Below are 18,759 nucleotides of genomic sequence, written 5' to 3'. Positions count from 1 at the left end.
AGAAAAATAACATTTTAGAATGTTGGAATTAAAGTTTTATTTCAAAAATAAACATAGTGTTTTAATTTATTTCCCTATACCTCGTTTTGATTTTTTGTAGTATTTTTGATATGCATTGAGAAGGCGACAAATTCAGGGGCCTCCCCGGGCGGCAAAAGCTCTAGCTGCACTACTGGAGCGGATACACTATCCACTCGGCCAACCATGCTGGCAACGTGTCTTATGACCGGGGGTTTGCCTGTCTCTCGTATACAGCTAGAAAATGAATTAATGAACTTAATACAACATAAAAAAAATTAGGATTATATAGAACCTATGGAAAAAATAAAGTGATGACAAATTATGACGAAAACTAGATAACACCATATTAATAGACTGTAACAAAATATAGCAAGTACAAGAACGCGCGCGAGCACGCACAGACGCACGCACGCACGCACGCGCGCGCTTCTTGGAAGAACATTTTCATTAGGAAAAAAATTACTACTGCTGTAGTAAAAAAATAAATAAAATAAAACCCTACAACAGAGCCACGCTTTACAGCCTATGTCATGACATACAAATTAGCGAGGGCCTGAAACCCAACAAATTCTAAACAAAATAAAAAAATAAATAAATAATAAACTGCACATAGAATGGAGAGAGCTAAACATCAGATTAAAAGACAAAATGACGATTGAAGATATATGACATGAAACAAAGGAGTTGGTTATAGGGAAGAGTTTGTAAAATTAAAATATATCTCCTCTTCCTGTGGCACTTATATGAAGGAAGACAATTACATGGCCTACGAGCGAGAAGATGAAAGGATGATGGCATAGGAAAACCGTTAATAGAGAAAGATTGACAAATACGTGTCCTAGAACCAAAAATGACAATAAAAGGGATAAGAATGACTTATCAAATTTTGCTTGTGTATGTGTTCTAGCTGGTATTTCTATATTAATTATATTTTTTGTAATAATAAAGTTTGCAGATATTTAAAGTTATGAAACTGCTATTTTAAATCTCTGGTGATAGTGAATTGGTCTTTTACGATTCTAGTTTTCTAAAAATAAATAGAACAAAAATTGAAACAGTGCAAAAAGCTACCACTAGGGGAAGCATGTGTTTGCCAAGGTGGCCTGGTTTGTTGTTTGTGACTATTTAATCGAAATCGGAAAGTGTACGTTATAAAAATTAGTCAGTGATGTTTATGGTGGTTCTGTTGAGTGAAGATTGTATGTAATGTCGTCATGGCTATTGAGGAATCAAACAATTATTTATGCATCGCTAATCAAACGATTACGCTTACTTGGTGTCATACCAGTCTAATGTTGTTTTCTGTATTGTTTTTCATATAAGTTATTATTTAAAAAAAAAAAAAACAGACACCTCAGTTTAAACAAATGTGTATATATCTGAAGATATGTAAATATTATCTTCTCCTTATGCCTGTTAAAGAATCTCCGTTTACGTTGACAAAACATGTAAATATAGGGAATATTTACCCTGAAATGTGGTAGAGTTCTTACGAACAACCGGTGTTGTTGCTGTTTTATAAGAGGGTATGTTTCCTCCTTCCTTTTTTTTTTTTTTTTTTGGTACATTTTTTTCCCTATAATTCTTTGAGGACTTTATTATTATTATTTACGGCATCTCCATGGAGTCCGGAGACTCATCGCGGGAGACCCAAATCAACCATCATACACACAAATCCTATCGCTGCACCTCTTATTGAATCCATTCACCGTCAGGGAACTCGCAACCAATTCTGGCAATCCATTCCACTCACTCACCACTCTTCACGCAAAAAAATACCCCTACTCACCACACTTTTATGCAACTTCCACGGGTGGTCCCTAGTTCTCTGATTATTTGTCGTATACTGAAAAATTTTACCTGCTTCAGTTTTATAAAACTTCTTTAATATGAAAAGTTTCTATCATGTTCCCTGTTTTCCGCCTGTCAACTAAACATTGTAACCCACAAACATTCAACCTATTCATTCACCAGATTTCGTATTTATTACGAAATTTATATCTTAGAATAAACATTACGTTATTCATTATGACCCTCAGTATTACCCATTTTGCATTAGTGGTACTACCATTAAAGGCTTCCCTGTTTTTTTATCATAACCTCAAATTACTTTCTTCGAATTTTCTCCTGATGCTTTCAAATTATCAAATCTCCATTAGTTTTATTTCTTTTGCCGAAGTCAAGTGCTCACTTATGTAGTCCCTATAGGTAATTAACGATTCATCATTAATTCCTCTGATATTGCTATGAATTCCCAGATCCTGTTGCCTGTTACTATTTCAATATATGTTGCTTCAGATAAACAATCCAAAGTTACTTTGGCAGTTTATTACTTGTATCAGTAGTTGTTTCATGTTCCCAGTCATTATTTTTATTTATTTATTATTATTATTGTTTTATAATAATTCCATGCATAAGAGTTTGGGCAGCTTATAGTATGTTGGTATCGTGGATTGGCAAAAAGGAACTTATTCAGATTTAGTTTGAAGAATTGTGGATTATATTCCCTGGGAAACGCATAGGATGGGAGACTGCATTTCTTTTAGCAGCAGAAGGGAAAATGAGGAAGAGAAGTTTGTTCTGTGGGAGGTTGAAGCTTGACATGTAAATTGGGGGAGGGGATGTTGAGAAGCTGCTACATGTGTTTCAGTGGATGAAACAGAGGGTGGAAGAATTATTGATGCTAGTTTGATTGAACATTGGCCATGGAAATATTCATTAAGAAGATGCCAGTAGCATAAACTGGCGTATCTGATTAATATATAGGATTAATATATATAGAATTGTATAGGATTAATAGCTGTACAGAGGTGAGGTAAATGCCTTGAATGAAAGTGAAAATCCTAATTTGGATGCTGAGGAAGCAATAGCCTTAATGTGCATATGCCAAGAGAGGTCTGAACGATAGATTAATCCCAAGAGGGGGGGGGGAGAGATCTCATCTTGTCTAGAGATTTGGCTGTCATTAAGAGCAAGACTGGAAGAAAACAGCTTTCCCTTTTCTCATCTTTTTTCCTGTTCAGTTTCTTCTAGTAATAATTCCTATCTATATTTTAATGTTAACAACACCTTTGTTAAGCTGTGATTCAAAAATCTTCTTTTCTAGTTAATAGTTGCAGCATGAAAGATAACCAAATAAGTAACAGTATCACTGCAGATATAAAAAAATCTAAACAAAAAGTGACAAAAATATATATAAAAAAATAACAAGAATACATCCCATAAAAGCCCACATAGTGCCAAAATTTATCCAATAAAAAACACTTCCACATCCATTTCATTAGCATTTGAGGTATCAATACAAATAATAATATACACCACCACCACTAACAGACATCAGAACTCAACTATTATTCCTAACTGAACACTAATTATCATCCTTCACTACTAGTACATTCCATTTCAGCTGTCCCAGCTACATCTTGCATAATGCTTTCTGTAAAATGGGAGGGACATGTGCTTTTATTAAATCAGATATTCTCTACCAAAGATCATCAAACCTGGAATATTTTAGATTTTTTTCCCCCCAACTCTTGTATGCTGCTCACATCATGCTTTCTCTGATATTTTGCCAGGAGGATATCATATCAATCCTTGTCAGTCTTGATGCTAATAAGTCTCCTAGTCCATATGATATCGTGCTTAAAACTTTTTGCTTTTTGAATTAACACTCATCATGTATCACCTATATCAGCTGCCATATTCATCTGGCATCTAAACAACATGGAAGCGAGCCTTTATCCAGCTTGTTTCTAAAAGCCTCTCATCAGTGCCATCGACAGGGTGTAGCATAGAGGTAGCCTGCCAAACGGCGCGGCTTAATAAGGGTGCTCGTTTAGCCATATTGTAGTAGGTGCTGTCACTATGCTAATAATTTCTGTTGGCATAGTGAGTGTGGAAAGCAGTTTTTCCAAGCTTAAACTGATTAAAAATTATTTGTGAACAGCAATGACCCAAGAAAGATTGGTTGGTCTAGCAACTATATTGATAGAGGCAGAACATAGATTATAATTAAAATTTAGAAGAGCTTTTATAAACAGTTTTATTGTGTGATATCCCCATAGATCAAACATTTAATTAATATTATTATGTAATTGTTTTGCATTAATGATTCTCTTGTAATAAAAACAAAATAGCAATTGGAGATTTTCTTTTATTTTTGTCTTATAATTGATCAGGGGCGATATTTAATTGTTTGCCTCAGGGTGCGATCTAATCTGGCAGCGGCCCTGCCTCTCATGATTGATATATAAATTCAGAAATAGTGGTCCTAGAACATAACTCTGTGATACTCCACTTGTCACCTTTCATTTTTGGAACATTACACTCCCATACACAACTTGCTGGCTCCTATCAGCCAACCATCCTTGTAACTAAGCTGTCAACTGCTTAATCATTCATATCCTTCTCACTTTTAACAGTAGTTAACAGTAACAGTGTCATGTGGTATTCTGTCAAATGGTTTAGAAAAATACAGAAAAATGACCATATAAGAATGTCCCTTATTCAATATACTGTTCACACTATTATAAAATGTATTCAAGTTACCAAATCAAGACCTTTCCTTAACAAATCCAGCTGCTCTCTCTCTCTCTCTCTCTTGAAAGATTTCCATTCTTATCAATCCAGGTTTGCATTCTCTTGCTACACATACACGCAGTTACAATATACACACACATACACACAATTAGACACCACTGATTTATATTCTTCCTTGTGTTGTGCCATTATTTTTTCTTCTTTCTATTCTTTTGGGATTATTCCTGTTGTCAGACCTGTTGAACATCCAAGTCAAGGGCACTGTTAGCCCTTTTTATAATAAATTTAGTTTAATCCTTTATCCAAGTGTGAGCAAACAAAGTTTGCGCCTGAAAGTATCTTCAGGACTGGGTTAAGGTGGTACACACCAGGGCAACTCGTTGCAAAGGTGGTGCAAGCTACCAACACTCCTATCCTAGTATCTCCTATAATGCAAAACACATCTCCTTGCGGATATGTCTAATGTTATGCATTAAGGGAAGGGCCACTACCCAGGGTGGCACACCAATTGGCAATTCCTATAGGTGGAGATGACCTGCTAATGCTTCTGCTTGATATCTCGACTTGGGCCTGGCTCCCACTGAAGAGACCTCAATACAGGTCGAAACCGGTCTGGGTAGTGGCCCTTCCCTTAATGCATAACATTAGACATATCCGCAAGGAGATGTGTTTTGCATTATAGGAGATACTAGGATAGGAGTGTTGGTAGCTTGCTCCACCTTTGCAACGAGTTGCCCTGGTGTGTACCACCTTAACCCAGTCCTGAAGATACTTTCAGGCGCAAACTTTGTTTGCTCACACTTGGATAAAGGATTAAACTAAATTTATTATACTCTAACCAAGTGAAAAATAAACTTTCTTCATCAACTGTTAGCCCTTTTTTACATTCTTGAACTTATCACTACCATTCCTTTTGATTTTCTCTAATTATGTAAGGTCATGAATAGCCACTGGTCAACATCCATTCTCAGTTCAACTCTAGACATATTGAATGAACTTCTCATCTTCCTTTGTTCCATCTACTTCTGCTTTTCCCAATAAATACAACATCCAACATTTCAAGAAACTTGTTAATAGATTCTATCTTTTCCTTAACCACTTTCTCACACATTGACACTGTGGTGTTATAGGTATTGTGACCTCTTGTGTGTTATACCAATATACACCCACTGTCCAAAAAGAAACCGAACTTTTCGAAAATAGAAGAAACTAGTGGCGCCACTGTTGTATCTTTTTGTTGTCGAAAGTGGCAACCTTCATTAGTGTTGTGTCAACTGTTTATGACATTTGTTTCATTAGAAGCCGAGTTATAGTGCTAAGAGTGACACTATGTTTTTGACGAACTGTCGGACAATGAGTTTCAAACACAGAGCTGCGATTGACTTTTGTGTTAAACTTGGTAAAAGTTTTACTGAAACACATCAAATGCTTCAAAAAGCATACGGTGATGAATGCTTATCCCGCACTCAAGTTTATGAGTGGTTTAAGCGATTTCAAAGTGGTTGTGAGACGCTTGAGGACAACGAAAAGCCGGGCTGTCAAAAAACTGGACTGAGCGAAATTAACATCCAAAAAGTGCATGATTTGATCAAAGAAAACCCGAAATCATCCATGAGATTTGATTGAAGATGAATTTGAGATTCCAAAATTAACTGTGCACAACATTTTGACTGAGATTTTGGGCCTTCATAAATTGAATTCGCAATTCAATTTATGAAGTAAAGACTCAAACTTCCTTGAAACGATCGTTACTGATGACGAAACGTGGTGTTTTGAGTATGAGCCCGAAACAAAGCACCAGAGTGCTGAGTGGAGACCAGCAGAAGAGGGGCATCCGAAAAAAAAAGTCACTTGGAAAAGTTAAAAAAAAGTCAATGCTAATTTGTTTCTATGATTCCAAGGGCATTATTCACAAAGAATTCGTTCCACCTGGCCAAACAGTCAATGGTGAGTTTTATCTCGAAGTTTTGAATCGATTGATAGCGAGAATTCGTCGTGTATGGCATGAATATTGTGATGCAGGCAGCTGGTCACTTTTGCATGATAATGCACCATCTCATCGTTCGAACATTGTGAGACAGTTTTTGAGTAAAAACCAAGTTTGTGTGTTAGATCACTCGCTGTATTCACCTGATTTAGCACCCTATGACTTCTTTCTCTTCTCCCGACTTCATCTGCCTATGAAAGGAAAGCGATACGACCCCATTGAAAACATTCAAGCGGCAGTAACCACGACCCTCAACAGTATCCCAAAAACTGATATAAAAAAACTCATTTAACGAATTAATTAACCGTGCCAAACACTGTATGGAAGCTGAAGAAAAGTATATTGATTGAAATAAATGATTTGAATAATTATAATTGGCCTGTGTGTTTTCTATCAAAAGTTCGGTTTCTTTATGGACAGAGGGTATATATATATAAAACTGTAGCTCCAGGTAGACATGTTCAGGCAGAAGCTATTAAAATGAATTAATGAAATATTTTACACACTAATTAAAGATATACAATAGAATACAGTTATGCAATATTTTATTTTTTAGATATTTGTGTTTACATTGAATTGAGCTTGTCTCACATTACGTATATTATAAAATCTTTTTTTCATCAAATTCCTGCCATGTACCCTCAAGGGGTGTACAGGATATGATGGTACTACATGAAAAAAATTACATCATTACTAACTTCCTATCTACAATTTTCCTCCAAATCAGTCTGTTACTTGTCAAGACTCCAACATTATCAGATCTTATATTTCTATCATCTAAGCACTTTGTACCGTATCAATCCACCTATATCTTGGTCTTCCTCTGGGTCGTTTTCCTGCCAACCTGGCAGAGAACACTTGTTTTGCTAATCTTTCTTCGCCCATTCTGTTTAAGTGACCATACCACCTGAGATTAGCTCTGCTAACGCATTCCTGGATGTTGACAATGTCAGGTTCTTTCCTATTATCCTCATTTTTAATATGATATTGCCATTGATGCCATCTGTTCACGCCTATAATCTTTCTCAGGACACATATCTGCGGTCTCTAGTCTTTGGTCAAGTGTTTTACTTCTGACCCAGCTCTCAGATCCATAAGTTAAAACTGGTTTGAACACTGTCTTGTATACAGCTAATTTAGTGTTCCGACTAATTTCTTTTTTATTCCATATGAATTTATTCAGTTGACTTCCTACCACACCAGCTTTGCTGATTCTGTTGTCTATTTCTATATTTAATTTACCATCTTCTGAAAAAATCGTGCCTAAGTAGCTGAAATGTTTCACTTGTTCCACAGGTTCTTCATTCACAACGCAGTTATCAACGATTCTGCCTATTTTCATTGTCTTTGTCCTTTTATTGCTGACCTTCATACCATATCTATTACAACAGTTATTCAATTTAGTCAGGGAATCTTGCAGACTTGTAGCAGATTTATTTAGAAGTATAACATCGTCTGAATAAAGCAAAGAGCTGACATTAACATCTCCAATTTTGATATCAGGTTTAATACCACTTTCCTTCATAATATAATCCATATAGATAATGAATAACAGAGGGGGATAATGTACATTCTTGTCTCACACCAGATTTAACATTAAACCATCTTCCTGTACTTCCTTCAACTCTAACTGCTGACTTACAACTCAAATAAAGACTAAGTATTGCTTGATATAATACCCCATTGACACCATATAACTGCAGAGTATTGAATAGCTTCTTTCTTGGCACCTTGTCATATGCCTTTTCCAAATCGACAAAACTTAAATACAGATCTTTGTTATATTCCCATGATTTCTCAACTATTTGTCGTAAAGTGAAGATCTGATCCTGACAGCCTCTATTTGGCCTGAATCCAGCTTGTTCTTCACCAAGCTTTCCTTCCACAATTCTTCTCAACCGTTTCTCAAGTATACTTGCATAGATCTTGCCAGACTCAGTAGGGAAATACCTCTGTAATTCTCACATTCAGTTTTATTTCCCTTTTTATATATGGGTACTATGAGAGCTCTACTCCAATCATCAGGAATTCGTTCCTCTGTCCAGGCTTTCTGAACTATGCAGTACAGCCACTGTAACACTCTTATACCACCATACTTCAGCATTTCTGGTCGAATATCATATACTGCTGCTGCCTTTCCACATTTCAAGCCTTTGATGGCTTTTTCTACTTCAAGTATGGATATGTATTCCTGACTGCATGCCTGGTCAGTGTTTTTTACCACTGTGCTATCATCACTTGACTGAAAATTTTATTGAAAATAAATAGTCCATAAGTATATTCTGCTGCATGTCTTTGCTTATACATGAATTACATTCTTATGATATTAACATCCATAAAACATTCTCTACCTTTCTTATCATTGCATCTATGGTAACAGATGCTTCTGATTGACCACACAGGGTACTGATGTGCTGTAGATCTTTCAACCTTTTGCATATATGTGTCTGACATTTAAAAAACAAACAGAAGTGGGAAGCTCCCGTTATCGAGACATTTTAAGGTAAATAGTGAGTTTAATAAAAATAAGCAATTATAACCCTACAAGTTGTCTGACATTCATTATTGTGAGGGGGGGGCTAACAAAACAATATACACTATGAAAGACCAGAAACAATTAATTGCACATATTAGATGCTATCAGAACTTCATAATTGATACATACAAATAAGTAACCAGAATAAAAACTTAAAAATCATCACTGTATGCATGTCGGAACACTGCTGATTGTTGCTGTCATGTTTTGTGGCATTGTGCGTGTCATATCCTAGATCCATGGCAGTTAGATTTTTAATCTCACTTCAAACTTGGTGTAAGATTGAGCCTTGATTTTTATTACATTGTGTGGGGATCCTTAGCATTTGCAAGGATTCCTTGAGCTTTCTTTTAAAATAATTATGATTAGTATATGACATTTTTGTTTGTTGCCAAACTATTTGATGGCCTGTGGTAGTTGTGTGGGATGCCAAGTCTGATTTTTGCTATCTTCTTTTTTCAATGTCTTTTATATGTTCAGAGATGTGGATCTCTCATGATCTTCCTGTCTGGCCCTACATAGCAAATGCCACAAGAGCAATCAATCTCATAAATGCCTAGTTTTTTCATGTGGAGGTTTTGATGGATGTAAGAATCTGGAGATTTTATGCAAAGATAAAAAAGCCACTTTGATGTTGTACTCACAGAGCAACGTAGTCTGTAACATTCTTGATGTGAGAATCTGAGGATTTTATGCAAAATTAAAAAAGCTACCTTGATGTTGTGCCCATGGAAAAACATAGCCACTTTGTCTGTAACATTCTTGATGTAAGGTAGCATGATTGCCTTTTTAAAATTTTGTTTAAGTAGAGGAACTGCAGGAGGTGTATTAAGAATTTCATTAATCGTCTTAGATTCATAACCATTGAGTGCATTGTTCTGTCTGAGGTAATGTAGTCTTCATTCTTTTTAATTGACATGCTGGATATATTGTTTGCTCTATCTTGTCATATTTTAATCATGCCTATCTTTTGTAATGAATAATGGTGTGAAGGGGCATTTTTAAATGCCGCTTCACACTTGGAACAGTATCCACTCCTAAATCACCTCATGCTGAATCTAACATCTTGTTAGATAATTTGGCCACTGTATGTCTTACTTTAAGTAATTTCCCTTCTTTTAGCCAGACTTTAGATGATAATTCTGACTTATTTATTACTTATCTATTCTGCAGTTAATTCAGCTGTTTCTAATATTATTAGAAAATATTAGGTTTTTATTATTAGGCAATATTAGGTTTACAAATAAACCTAATTATTTCCTTTATCCTCTCATTAAATAACACATCATGATCAATATAACCTTTCACATGACAATTCTTGCATGCATGCATGCATTCAAACAACAATATGGAAAGGGCTAGGGTTATATTTTGGATTTTAATTTAAACAAAAAAAGCCTATTCTCTAGTCTTAATATAAATACAATACTATTTTTAGTGTACTACTGATAATCTAAACAAGCTAATCTTTTATGCAATATTTCTACAAAGTTAAACAATTTCTATAATATGAAATCACTCAAACACAGTATTTGTATCCTCTTACATTCATTCACATTTCATTTGCAGTCATTATGTAACACCTTCAAGGACTCATTGCAGGATGGCACTCTGTACCACACAAGCCACTGTTTACACTGCCTTAATCCACCATCCACACTATGTTATCTATTAATACACTGTATAATCCACCATTCACATACTGCACTATGCTCTCTAGTAATAATATTTTTGTCTTAAGTTAAGGGGATAATCAAATCCCTCATTATTTTAAAGCAGGATACGAAACTCTGAGATCGAAATCTAAGAGTTTCAAGCCGAAGAACTATCGGCAAGTCCAAGCATAAGTCAACACCTGGGTAGTACAACACTAGGGCAACTCGGAGCAAAGGTGGAGCAAGCTCCATCACTATGCTTAATATTTTCTCATAATGTAAAATGCAGCTCCTAGGAGATGTATTACTGTTTTACATTATGAGGAGAGGTCACTATCCAGACCGGTTTCGACCTTTTTTGAGGTCTCATCAGTGAGTAGGTAGACCTACGTAATATCAAGGTTTAAGTGAAACGAACTTACATACCCCTACTATACGAATTGCCAGAACGGTGTACCCATATATTGGTTTGTATCCGGCTTTAAAATAATGAGGGATTTATTATCCCCTTAACTTAATTTACGCCGCCGGAAAAAAAATGCCTCTTGGCTCTGTATCATAGTAATTATATATGGATACACCGTTCTGGCAATTTGTATAGTAGGGGTATGTGTTTGTTTCACTTAAACCTTGGTATTATGCAGGTCTACCTACTCATTGATGAGACCTCAAAAAAGGTCGAAACCGGTCTGGGTAGTGATTTCTCCTCATAATGTAAAACAGTAATACATCTCCTAGGAGCTGCGTTTTACATTATGAGAAAATATTAAGCATAGTGATGGAGCTTGCTCCACCTTTGCTCTGAGTTGCCCTAGTGTTGTACTACCCAGGTGTTGACTTACGCTTGGACTCGCCGATAGTTCTTCGGCATGAAACTCTTAGATTTCGATCTCCAAGTTTCGTATCCTGCTTTAAAATAATGAAGGATTTATTATCCCCTTAACTTAATTTACGCTGCCAGGGAAAAAATAGCCTCTTGACTCTTTATAATATTTTTGTCTGTTAATTGCATGTGTTCTCTGGCAGATTTACCTGTGTGGAGATAAAAATCCAAGATTTTGAGAGGGGAAAAAAACGCTGCTACCTCTATATGTGATTGTCTACCTTACCTTCAATTGAAAAAGTCCATATAAGGATTCTTCTTCTGATGATAATAATCAAAGTCAGTTTTTTCCTCCAGTTGAAGAGCACATTGTTTCATCATTCTTCCAGCTGCAATGGAGACACTATATCTGATTTGTGTGTTTTCATGAAATCAAAATATTTAAGCTTGGTTCCTTGAATTTTGTCTTGAAATGAATAAATGGACAAAAGTTGATTTAACATATTTAAGAATTAAAAAAAAAATTCTTAAATATAATTTTAAAATGTTTTTTTAAAGTCATCTTCATTTGATAAAGCCCATATAAGGATTCCTCCTTTCGTGATGAGAATCAGTCAGTTCTTTTTTTCAATTTGAAGAGCATGTTGTCCAATTGTTCTGCTAGTTGTATTTTGTTGTATTTGATGCACTACATCTATTTTGTGTATTTTCATGAAACCAGAATATTTAAGTTTGGTACTAAGCATGTCAACAGACTTCACTGAATTTTGTCCTGAAGTGGATAAATGGACAAAAGTTGATTTTTAAAAAAATTTAAATATTTAAAATCTTTTAAAAAAATAAAAAATGATTAAATTCTTTATTTGGCATAAAATCATTTTGTAAAAAATAGGTCTGCTGTATATTGTTTTAATAGTGTAAGTCCCTACCTCAAAAGATAGTCTATATGCAACTAACTTTCTCCTAATTTTTATGAAAAAAATTATAATTTGCATTAAATGTATGTATATTATATGATGCTCAGCTCAGTATTTCTGATTTAGAAGTAACCATATTTCTATAGTCCACACGGTTAGTCTAGTGGCTATCTGCTTTGCAACCATATGCCTTGGAAAGGAGTGTCCTAGGTTCAATTCCTGTTGACAACGTGAGGAGCTCAAGGGTTTTCCTCAGCTATAGCCAAGTTAGTCAGTCTTGGGTGTGGACAGCAGGGTTTCCCCCCTAAGATTATCTGGGGTTTTTTATCCTGCAAGTAGGCAAACTGGCCCCATGAACACACACATGGATTACAGAGAACATCGCCTTTAGGGGTGCAGCAGAGGAGTGGCAAACTGGCTGCATTAATGCGCCAATAACCCCCTCATCAGGAGGGGACTCAACCTGTCCTAGGATGGATGAAAAGGATAGGATATTTTGTATGGTTATTATTATTATTAATTCTGTCAATGTTTTTCATTAGTGGTGTATGTGTAATAATTGATTCAGTTTATTTTATATATTTATTTTTTGTTACACATTTTGTGTAATGATATAGTTGCATGTTTCATTAATCATATCTTAAACTTCCAACTTTCATTTCTTTTGTCTTCTTTTCTTTGTGTTTCACACTTATGTTACTGATGCTATTTAAATTCTTAAGCAGAGAAACATTTTCTTTTCTTTTAGGAAAAGAAACTGGAATCATGATGACTCATGAAAGAAGTGCTTCTGATAAAAAATTACTTGAAAATTTACAAAATGATTTAAAGACACTGTCAGGTGAAGCAAAGAAAAAGCATCTACCTTTAAAAGAGGTGAGTGCAGTATGAATAGTTTTAATTTTAATCATGCTTAACTAATTTAAGCTCTGATTTATATGTAGTAACTTTTGAGAGATTTTTCAATAATTGTTTAAATAATTAATATTATTACCAGGCCTTCATGGAGTCACAAGACTTATTGCAGGAGGATCCTCCATTTTACATTTCACAGTATCTGTTAAATCTTACCTGTTTCTCATTCCCTTGCTTGCAACATCCTTATACAACTTCCACCAGCAAAACAACACAGGACCATACAATATGATGTCTTGTCCTGTGAGGGCTATTTACAGTATCTTTTAGCTCATTTCCATCTAAATCATATCAATTCTTCTTGCATCTGCTTTCTTTAATGTTTCTTCTCCAAGTGTGTGTGCTGAAGCACACACACACTCCCTCAGCCTGTCTTCATATCCAGCAATTACTTAATTCATACCCAGCAAAAGCTTAATTACTTTCCTTTGTATTCATTCTAAAATTAATCTTGAACTTGTCTCCTAGAATGTAGGAGACAATATCTGCACACAGGTGTAGATACAACCTGAACAAAGTCTTCTGCAAAGTAAAGGTAAGTTAAATTAGCCAGTTTCATATGGATTGGCAAGGTTTTTGTTTGAGAAACTCAAGTGTTTCATCCCGCAAAATAAACAAACCGACTGCAAAATATAATTAATTATTTTATTGGCCTCATGACTTTAATTGCTTCAGTGTTAATCCTAAACTTAATCTTATACAAAGGCACAATCATCTTATCCCACCAAAATGTGAGATAAGTGGATAAGAGCAAAACACACCTTTCCATTATGGGATACTAAGGCAATTGATGTCAGTGGCTTGTATATACTAGTAGTCATGAAGATATTTCATGTGCAAACTTGGATAAACATGAATATAATTTCTTGTCAAGTATAATTTACTTTGAGATCAAGTGAAAAATTTTTGTAGCTATCTATGATCTAGAGTATTTTAATAATAAGGTGATAACACCTTTTGATTACTTGTATAAGAATAATATATAAATTCTGCATTAATTCAACCTTGGTATTTTCTTGAGTCTGGCTTCCACTGATGACACTTTAACATTTTGGCAAGATAAATGCTTAGGTTTTTTTCCTATAATATTTTATTTTGCTGATACTAGTGGTGGTTCTCCCCCCCCCTTCCCCATTGTACAGGATTATTTAATTAAATATTTTAAAAAAATTGCTAGTAGTTCTGTTAATATTTTGATCATATCATGGTCTGCCATGATTTTATAGTAGCTCAGTTACAGCATTTGCTGTAGAAACAGCATGTGATATAGAATTGTTTCTGTATCACAGAAATTTTTAATTTTCAGCCTTGTGACTGAAAGGCTAATCTTATAATTAAATGCAGAGTTTATAGCCCTTCCCACCCGCCAAGATAAGAGTACCAGTTCCTGTAAGGGTACGAACTCTAGGAATAAAAATTCCAGGATGGGAATAGGCAATACAAGTGACTAAAGTTTTAAAAAAGATAATAGGGCTACAAACTTTTATTCTTTCATGCTGCACAGCAGAGAGAAATGTTTAGTTAAAGATGTGGAAACCCAAGATAAACTATCACAGAGCTTTACATTCTAAGATAGTGCAATAGCTTCTGAAATGTAAGAAGCTAGGTTCTAACAGTAAAAATTGAGAAATTTCCAATGGAATATATAGAAAACATTAATAAAATCCTTATCCATACATTCTCAAAATGGGGTAAAATCTGTAAATGAAAGCATATCACAAGCGAAGATCCCAACTTTCTTTCTGGTGAAGTCACCTTCATAATGGATGTGAAGATGCCTATATACCAAATTTTGTCAACATCGATACAACTCTAGTTATTATTGTTATATAGATATCTCTAGGGAGTCAGAAGACTCATCACAGGAGATCCATTATTCACACAGCACCTGTCATACTACTCCTTAAACACATTCAATGACAAAGCACTTGCAACCGCCTCTGGCAATCTATTCATCATCCTCTAAGCAAAAAATATAATCCTAAAATACCCTTGCTAACCACACTGTTACAGTTTCCTTGGGTGACCCTCATTCTCTCCTTTCCTGTCATGCACTAAAAAAGTCTTCAGTGTCAATCCTATAAAACCCCTTGAATAATTTATATGCTTCTGTCTTGTCTCCTCCCATTTTTTGCCTATAAGCTAGTTTTTGCAGACCTCAATCTATTCTCATATCATACCATAGACCTGCCACTATCTTTGTCACTTGCTTCTAGATCCTCTCCACCACTTCTTCGTCCCCCATGGAATCCATGTGACCAGATCTGCACCCACTAGTCCAGATGTGACCTTATTAAAGCCTTATTTAGACGAACAATAACTTCTCTATTCCTGCTTGTTATCTTTGCAGTATGCCCTCTTAACTTCAACTCCCTGTCCACAATCACCCCTGAGTCTCTGGCCTCATCAGTTTTCTACAGTTTGGTTCAATCACTATAGTATACAGCTTGTGATCTCTTCCTGAGGAGAATCACATTACACTTGGCCACATTACACTAGCACTGCTTTTATCTTTGTCAATACTGCTAGTCTATTTAAGTCATCCTGCAGAATCTCCACATCACCTTAATTTACTATCGTTCTTCCCAGTTTTGCATCTTCACAAACAACTGAATATTTCCTATAAATCATTTCCTATATCATTGATTTAAAAATTAAACATACGACCAAGTATTGAGCTTTGTGGTATACTACTAGTCACCTGCCTTCTCCTGCACTCAGCTCATCCATAAATCACTCTTTGATATCTGTCCATCAGCTGCCCTCTAATCCAAATCATCAGATTCATATCCATTAGCTCCGATTTATGCAACAGAGTTCAATGTGTAATCCTGTCAGATGCCTTTGCAAAGTCCAGCAGTATCACTGACTAGCCATTTCCCTTATCCAACTCCGTTGTCACATTATTATAAAAAGTAAGCAGATTACTAAGACAAGACCTATCCTTTACTAATCCATGATTCCCTTTATAAAAAATCATATTCCTGTCCACCTAGTCCTGAATTTTGTATTTTTCCAATTTTTCTAATACCTTACTCACTGCTCTTGAGATGCTGATTGGCCTATAATTTGCTACTTCTATTCTTGGATGCAGTGGGACTGTTTTGTTTTCTTTCCACACCATTTGGCACTTCCCTGTACTGAGGCTTAAACTAGATAGTTTTGTGAGAGAGGAACTGATAATTCCCTTTCACATTCTTGTAATTTGCAGCCTGATATGTCATTTTATCTCATAGCTATGTTCACATTGAAGTTCTGCAATATTCCTTGAAAAATGATTACTCAATAATCCAACTATTTGGTTTGCTTTTGTTAACTCCCATCCATCAGTACTTTTTAAAGTTATCCTTCCATAGTCATTTCTCCTTTTACTTGCCACATAGCAAAATAATTCTTTAGGATTTCTTTTGTCCTCATCAGCTTGCTTTCTCTCACAATTTACTTTTGCCTTCCTTACCATACAGGTCACCCTTCTTGCCTGTACCGCTGATGGGCATGCTGATCACCTCATCTTTATATTCCCTTCACAACTTTTTCTTTCTTTGCAACTCCTGCTTAATAATGCTATTTATCCATCTAACTCTTGACCCCTTGACCACTTTCCATACACCACCACCAACATCTTTCCCTTCCAAATTCTTATTCCACAACACTGCTGAAAGCTGATTCTTCAGTAGAATAACCTGCTTTGTAATTCCACATATATCTCTTCTAAAGGGGTGCTTAAGGGTCAAAGCTGTATAACTGAGAGGAGACCTCCACATTAAAGGAATGCGGAGAACCGACCAGGGCTTCTGACCTAATGTCCAATCCTCACCTTCTCGTGGTGCACCCTGTTGGGTATCTACTTGGATACTGAACGGACTAGGATGGGCTGGCAATTTGGAATTTAGCCGACCAAATTGTATTCTTATTGGTTAAACCAAAATAAAAAAATGATGGTACAACATGATAAAATTTCATGCCGGCTGGGGCGCCGCCCGGTTAAACAAGGCCCCCGTTGTTTTTGCCAGGGAACCAGGGAGAACAGCGAAAAGTCAGCTACTGGAACAAATCTGAAAACAAACCCCAACTCAACATCACCAGAGTTAAAGATCGGTACTATCAACGTAAGAAGCCTGAATGGCAAAGAAATGGAGCTAGCTGAGGAATTAGATAAGTACCAGATCGATATAATAGGGGTGACTGAAACAAAAAAGACCAAAACTAGTGAGATCTTTCTGAGCAATAAATACAAAATATTATATTCAGGCAATGACAATCAAGGAAAAGAAGGAGTAGCCATAGTATTCAACACAAAATACGAGGCTAATCTTCTTGAATGGCAGTCAGTCTCAAGTAGAGTAATGTGGACAAATATGAGAATGGGGAACTGGACAATGAGACTTATTTGTGCCTATGGTCCCACAGAAGGTTCTACTAAGGTAGAAGTGGAGGAATTTTTTGATGCTTTAGAAAAAGCAACTGACACAATGAAAAATGAAAAGTTGGTCCTTGTTGGGGATCTAAATAGCAGAGTAGAAAATGATTGTCAGACATACAAAAATATTTTGGGAAAATTTGGAGAAAAGAGCAAAGCTAATAATAATTGCAAATATCTGTTGGATTTCTGCTCAGGACATGGACTGATTATTACTAACACCATGTTCCAACATAAAAATGTGCACAAATTCACATGGAGAGAAGAGGCTAGGAATAAGAAAAGTCTCATTGACTATGTTATTGTTGATAGTGATGTTTTCTCCCTGGTGCAGGACACCAGAGTGTACAGAGGATTTGAAATTGGAAGTGATCACTATTTAGTCTTGAGCAGGATAAAATTGAATTTCATATTGAAAAGAATAACATGTAAGAAAGTTTTAAATCGAATAAAAGTTGAGCAGCTCTTAGATGTGAACTGTAGACTAAAATACACAAAGATTATTGAAGAAAAAATGAAAGAGTTTGAGAACAGGAATCAAACCTTGGAGATTCAGTGGCAAACTCTGAAGAAAACATTGATTCTGCTAGAGAAGCATGTGGTGAGGTTGTGTGCAAGGATAAAAAAACCAGAACTCCCTGGTGGACACAAGAAGTTAAAGAGGCAGTGAAGGAAAAGAAGAAAGCATATCAAAAGTTCCTGTCAAATAAGTCAGCTTGTGCTCTTAGAGAATATAGAGACAAATGCAAGAATGCTAAACACTATGTAAAACTAGCTAAACAAAAGTCATGGGAGGACTTTGGCAAGAATATAGAAAATAAATGTCAAGAAGGTGGCAAAATATTCTGGAGGTTGTTGAAGAAGCTTAAGAATGGAGGAAAGCATGCTGTAAAAGGAATTAGAGATGATAAAGGTGACATGAAAATGGGAGAAAAAGATATCCTTG

General features: G+C 35.6%; 1 protein-coding gene across 1 annotated transcript in view; it reads left to right on the top strand.

Moving 5' to 3' along the window:
• The first annotated feature begins 1,130 nt into the window (after positions 1-1,130).
• mon2 (Mon2 homolog, regulator of endosome-to-Golgi trafficking) overlaps positions 1,131-18,759 on the top strand; it is a 749,535-nt gene continuing 731,906 nt past the window's right edge. The window contains exons 1-2 of the mRNA XM_090397718.1: positions 1,131-1,547; positions 13,227-13,354. Of these exons, the coding sequence (XP_090253844.1) occupies positions 13,244-13,354 (111 nt within the window). The 5' untranslated portion in view covers positions 1,131-1,547; positions 13,227-13,243. The remainder of the gene's footprint in view (positions 1,548-13,226; positions 13,355-18,759) is intronic.

This window comes from Typopeltis vanoorti, chromosome 1, assembly GCF_054136105.1.
Source record: "Typopeltis vanoorti isolate ZY-2024b chromosome 1, IOZ_Tvanoo_1.0, whole genome shotgun sequence".
In the NCBI taxonomy this organism is placed as follows: Eukaryota; Metazoa; Arthropoda; class Arachnida; order Uropygi; family Thelyphonidae; genus Typopeltis; species Typopeltis vanoorti.
The sequence above is the reverse complement of the archived record's forward strand: the minus strand, read 5'-3'. Positions and strand labels throughout refer to the sequence as shown.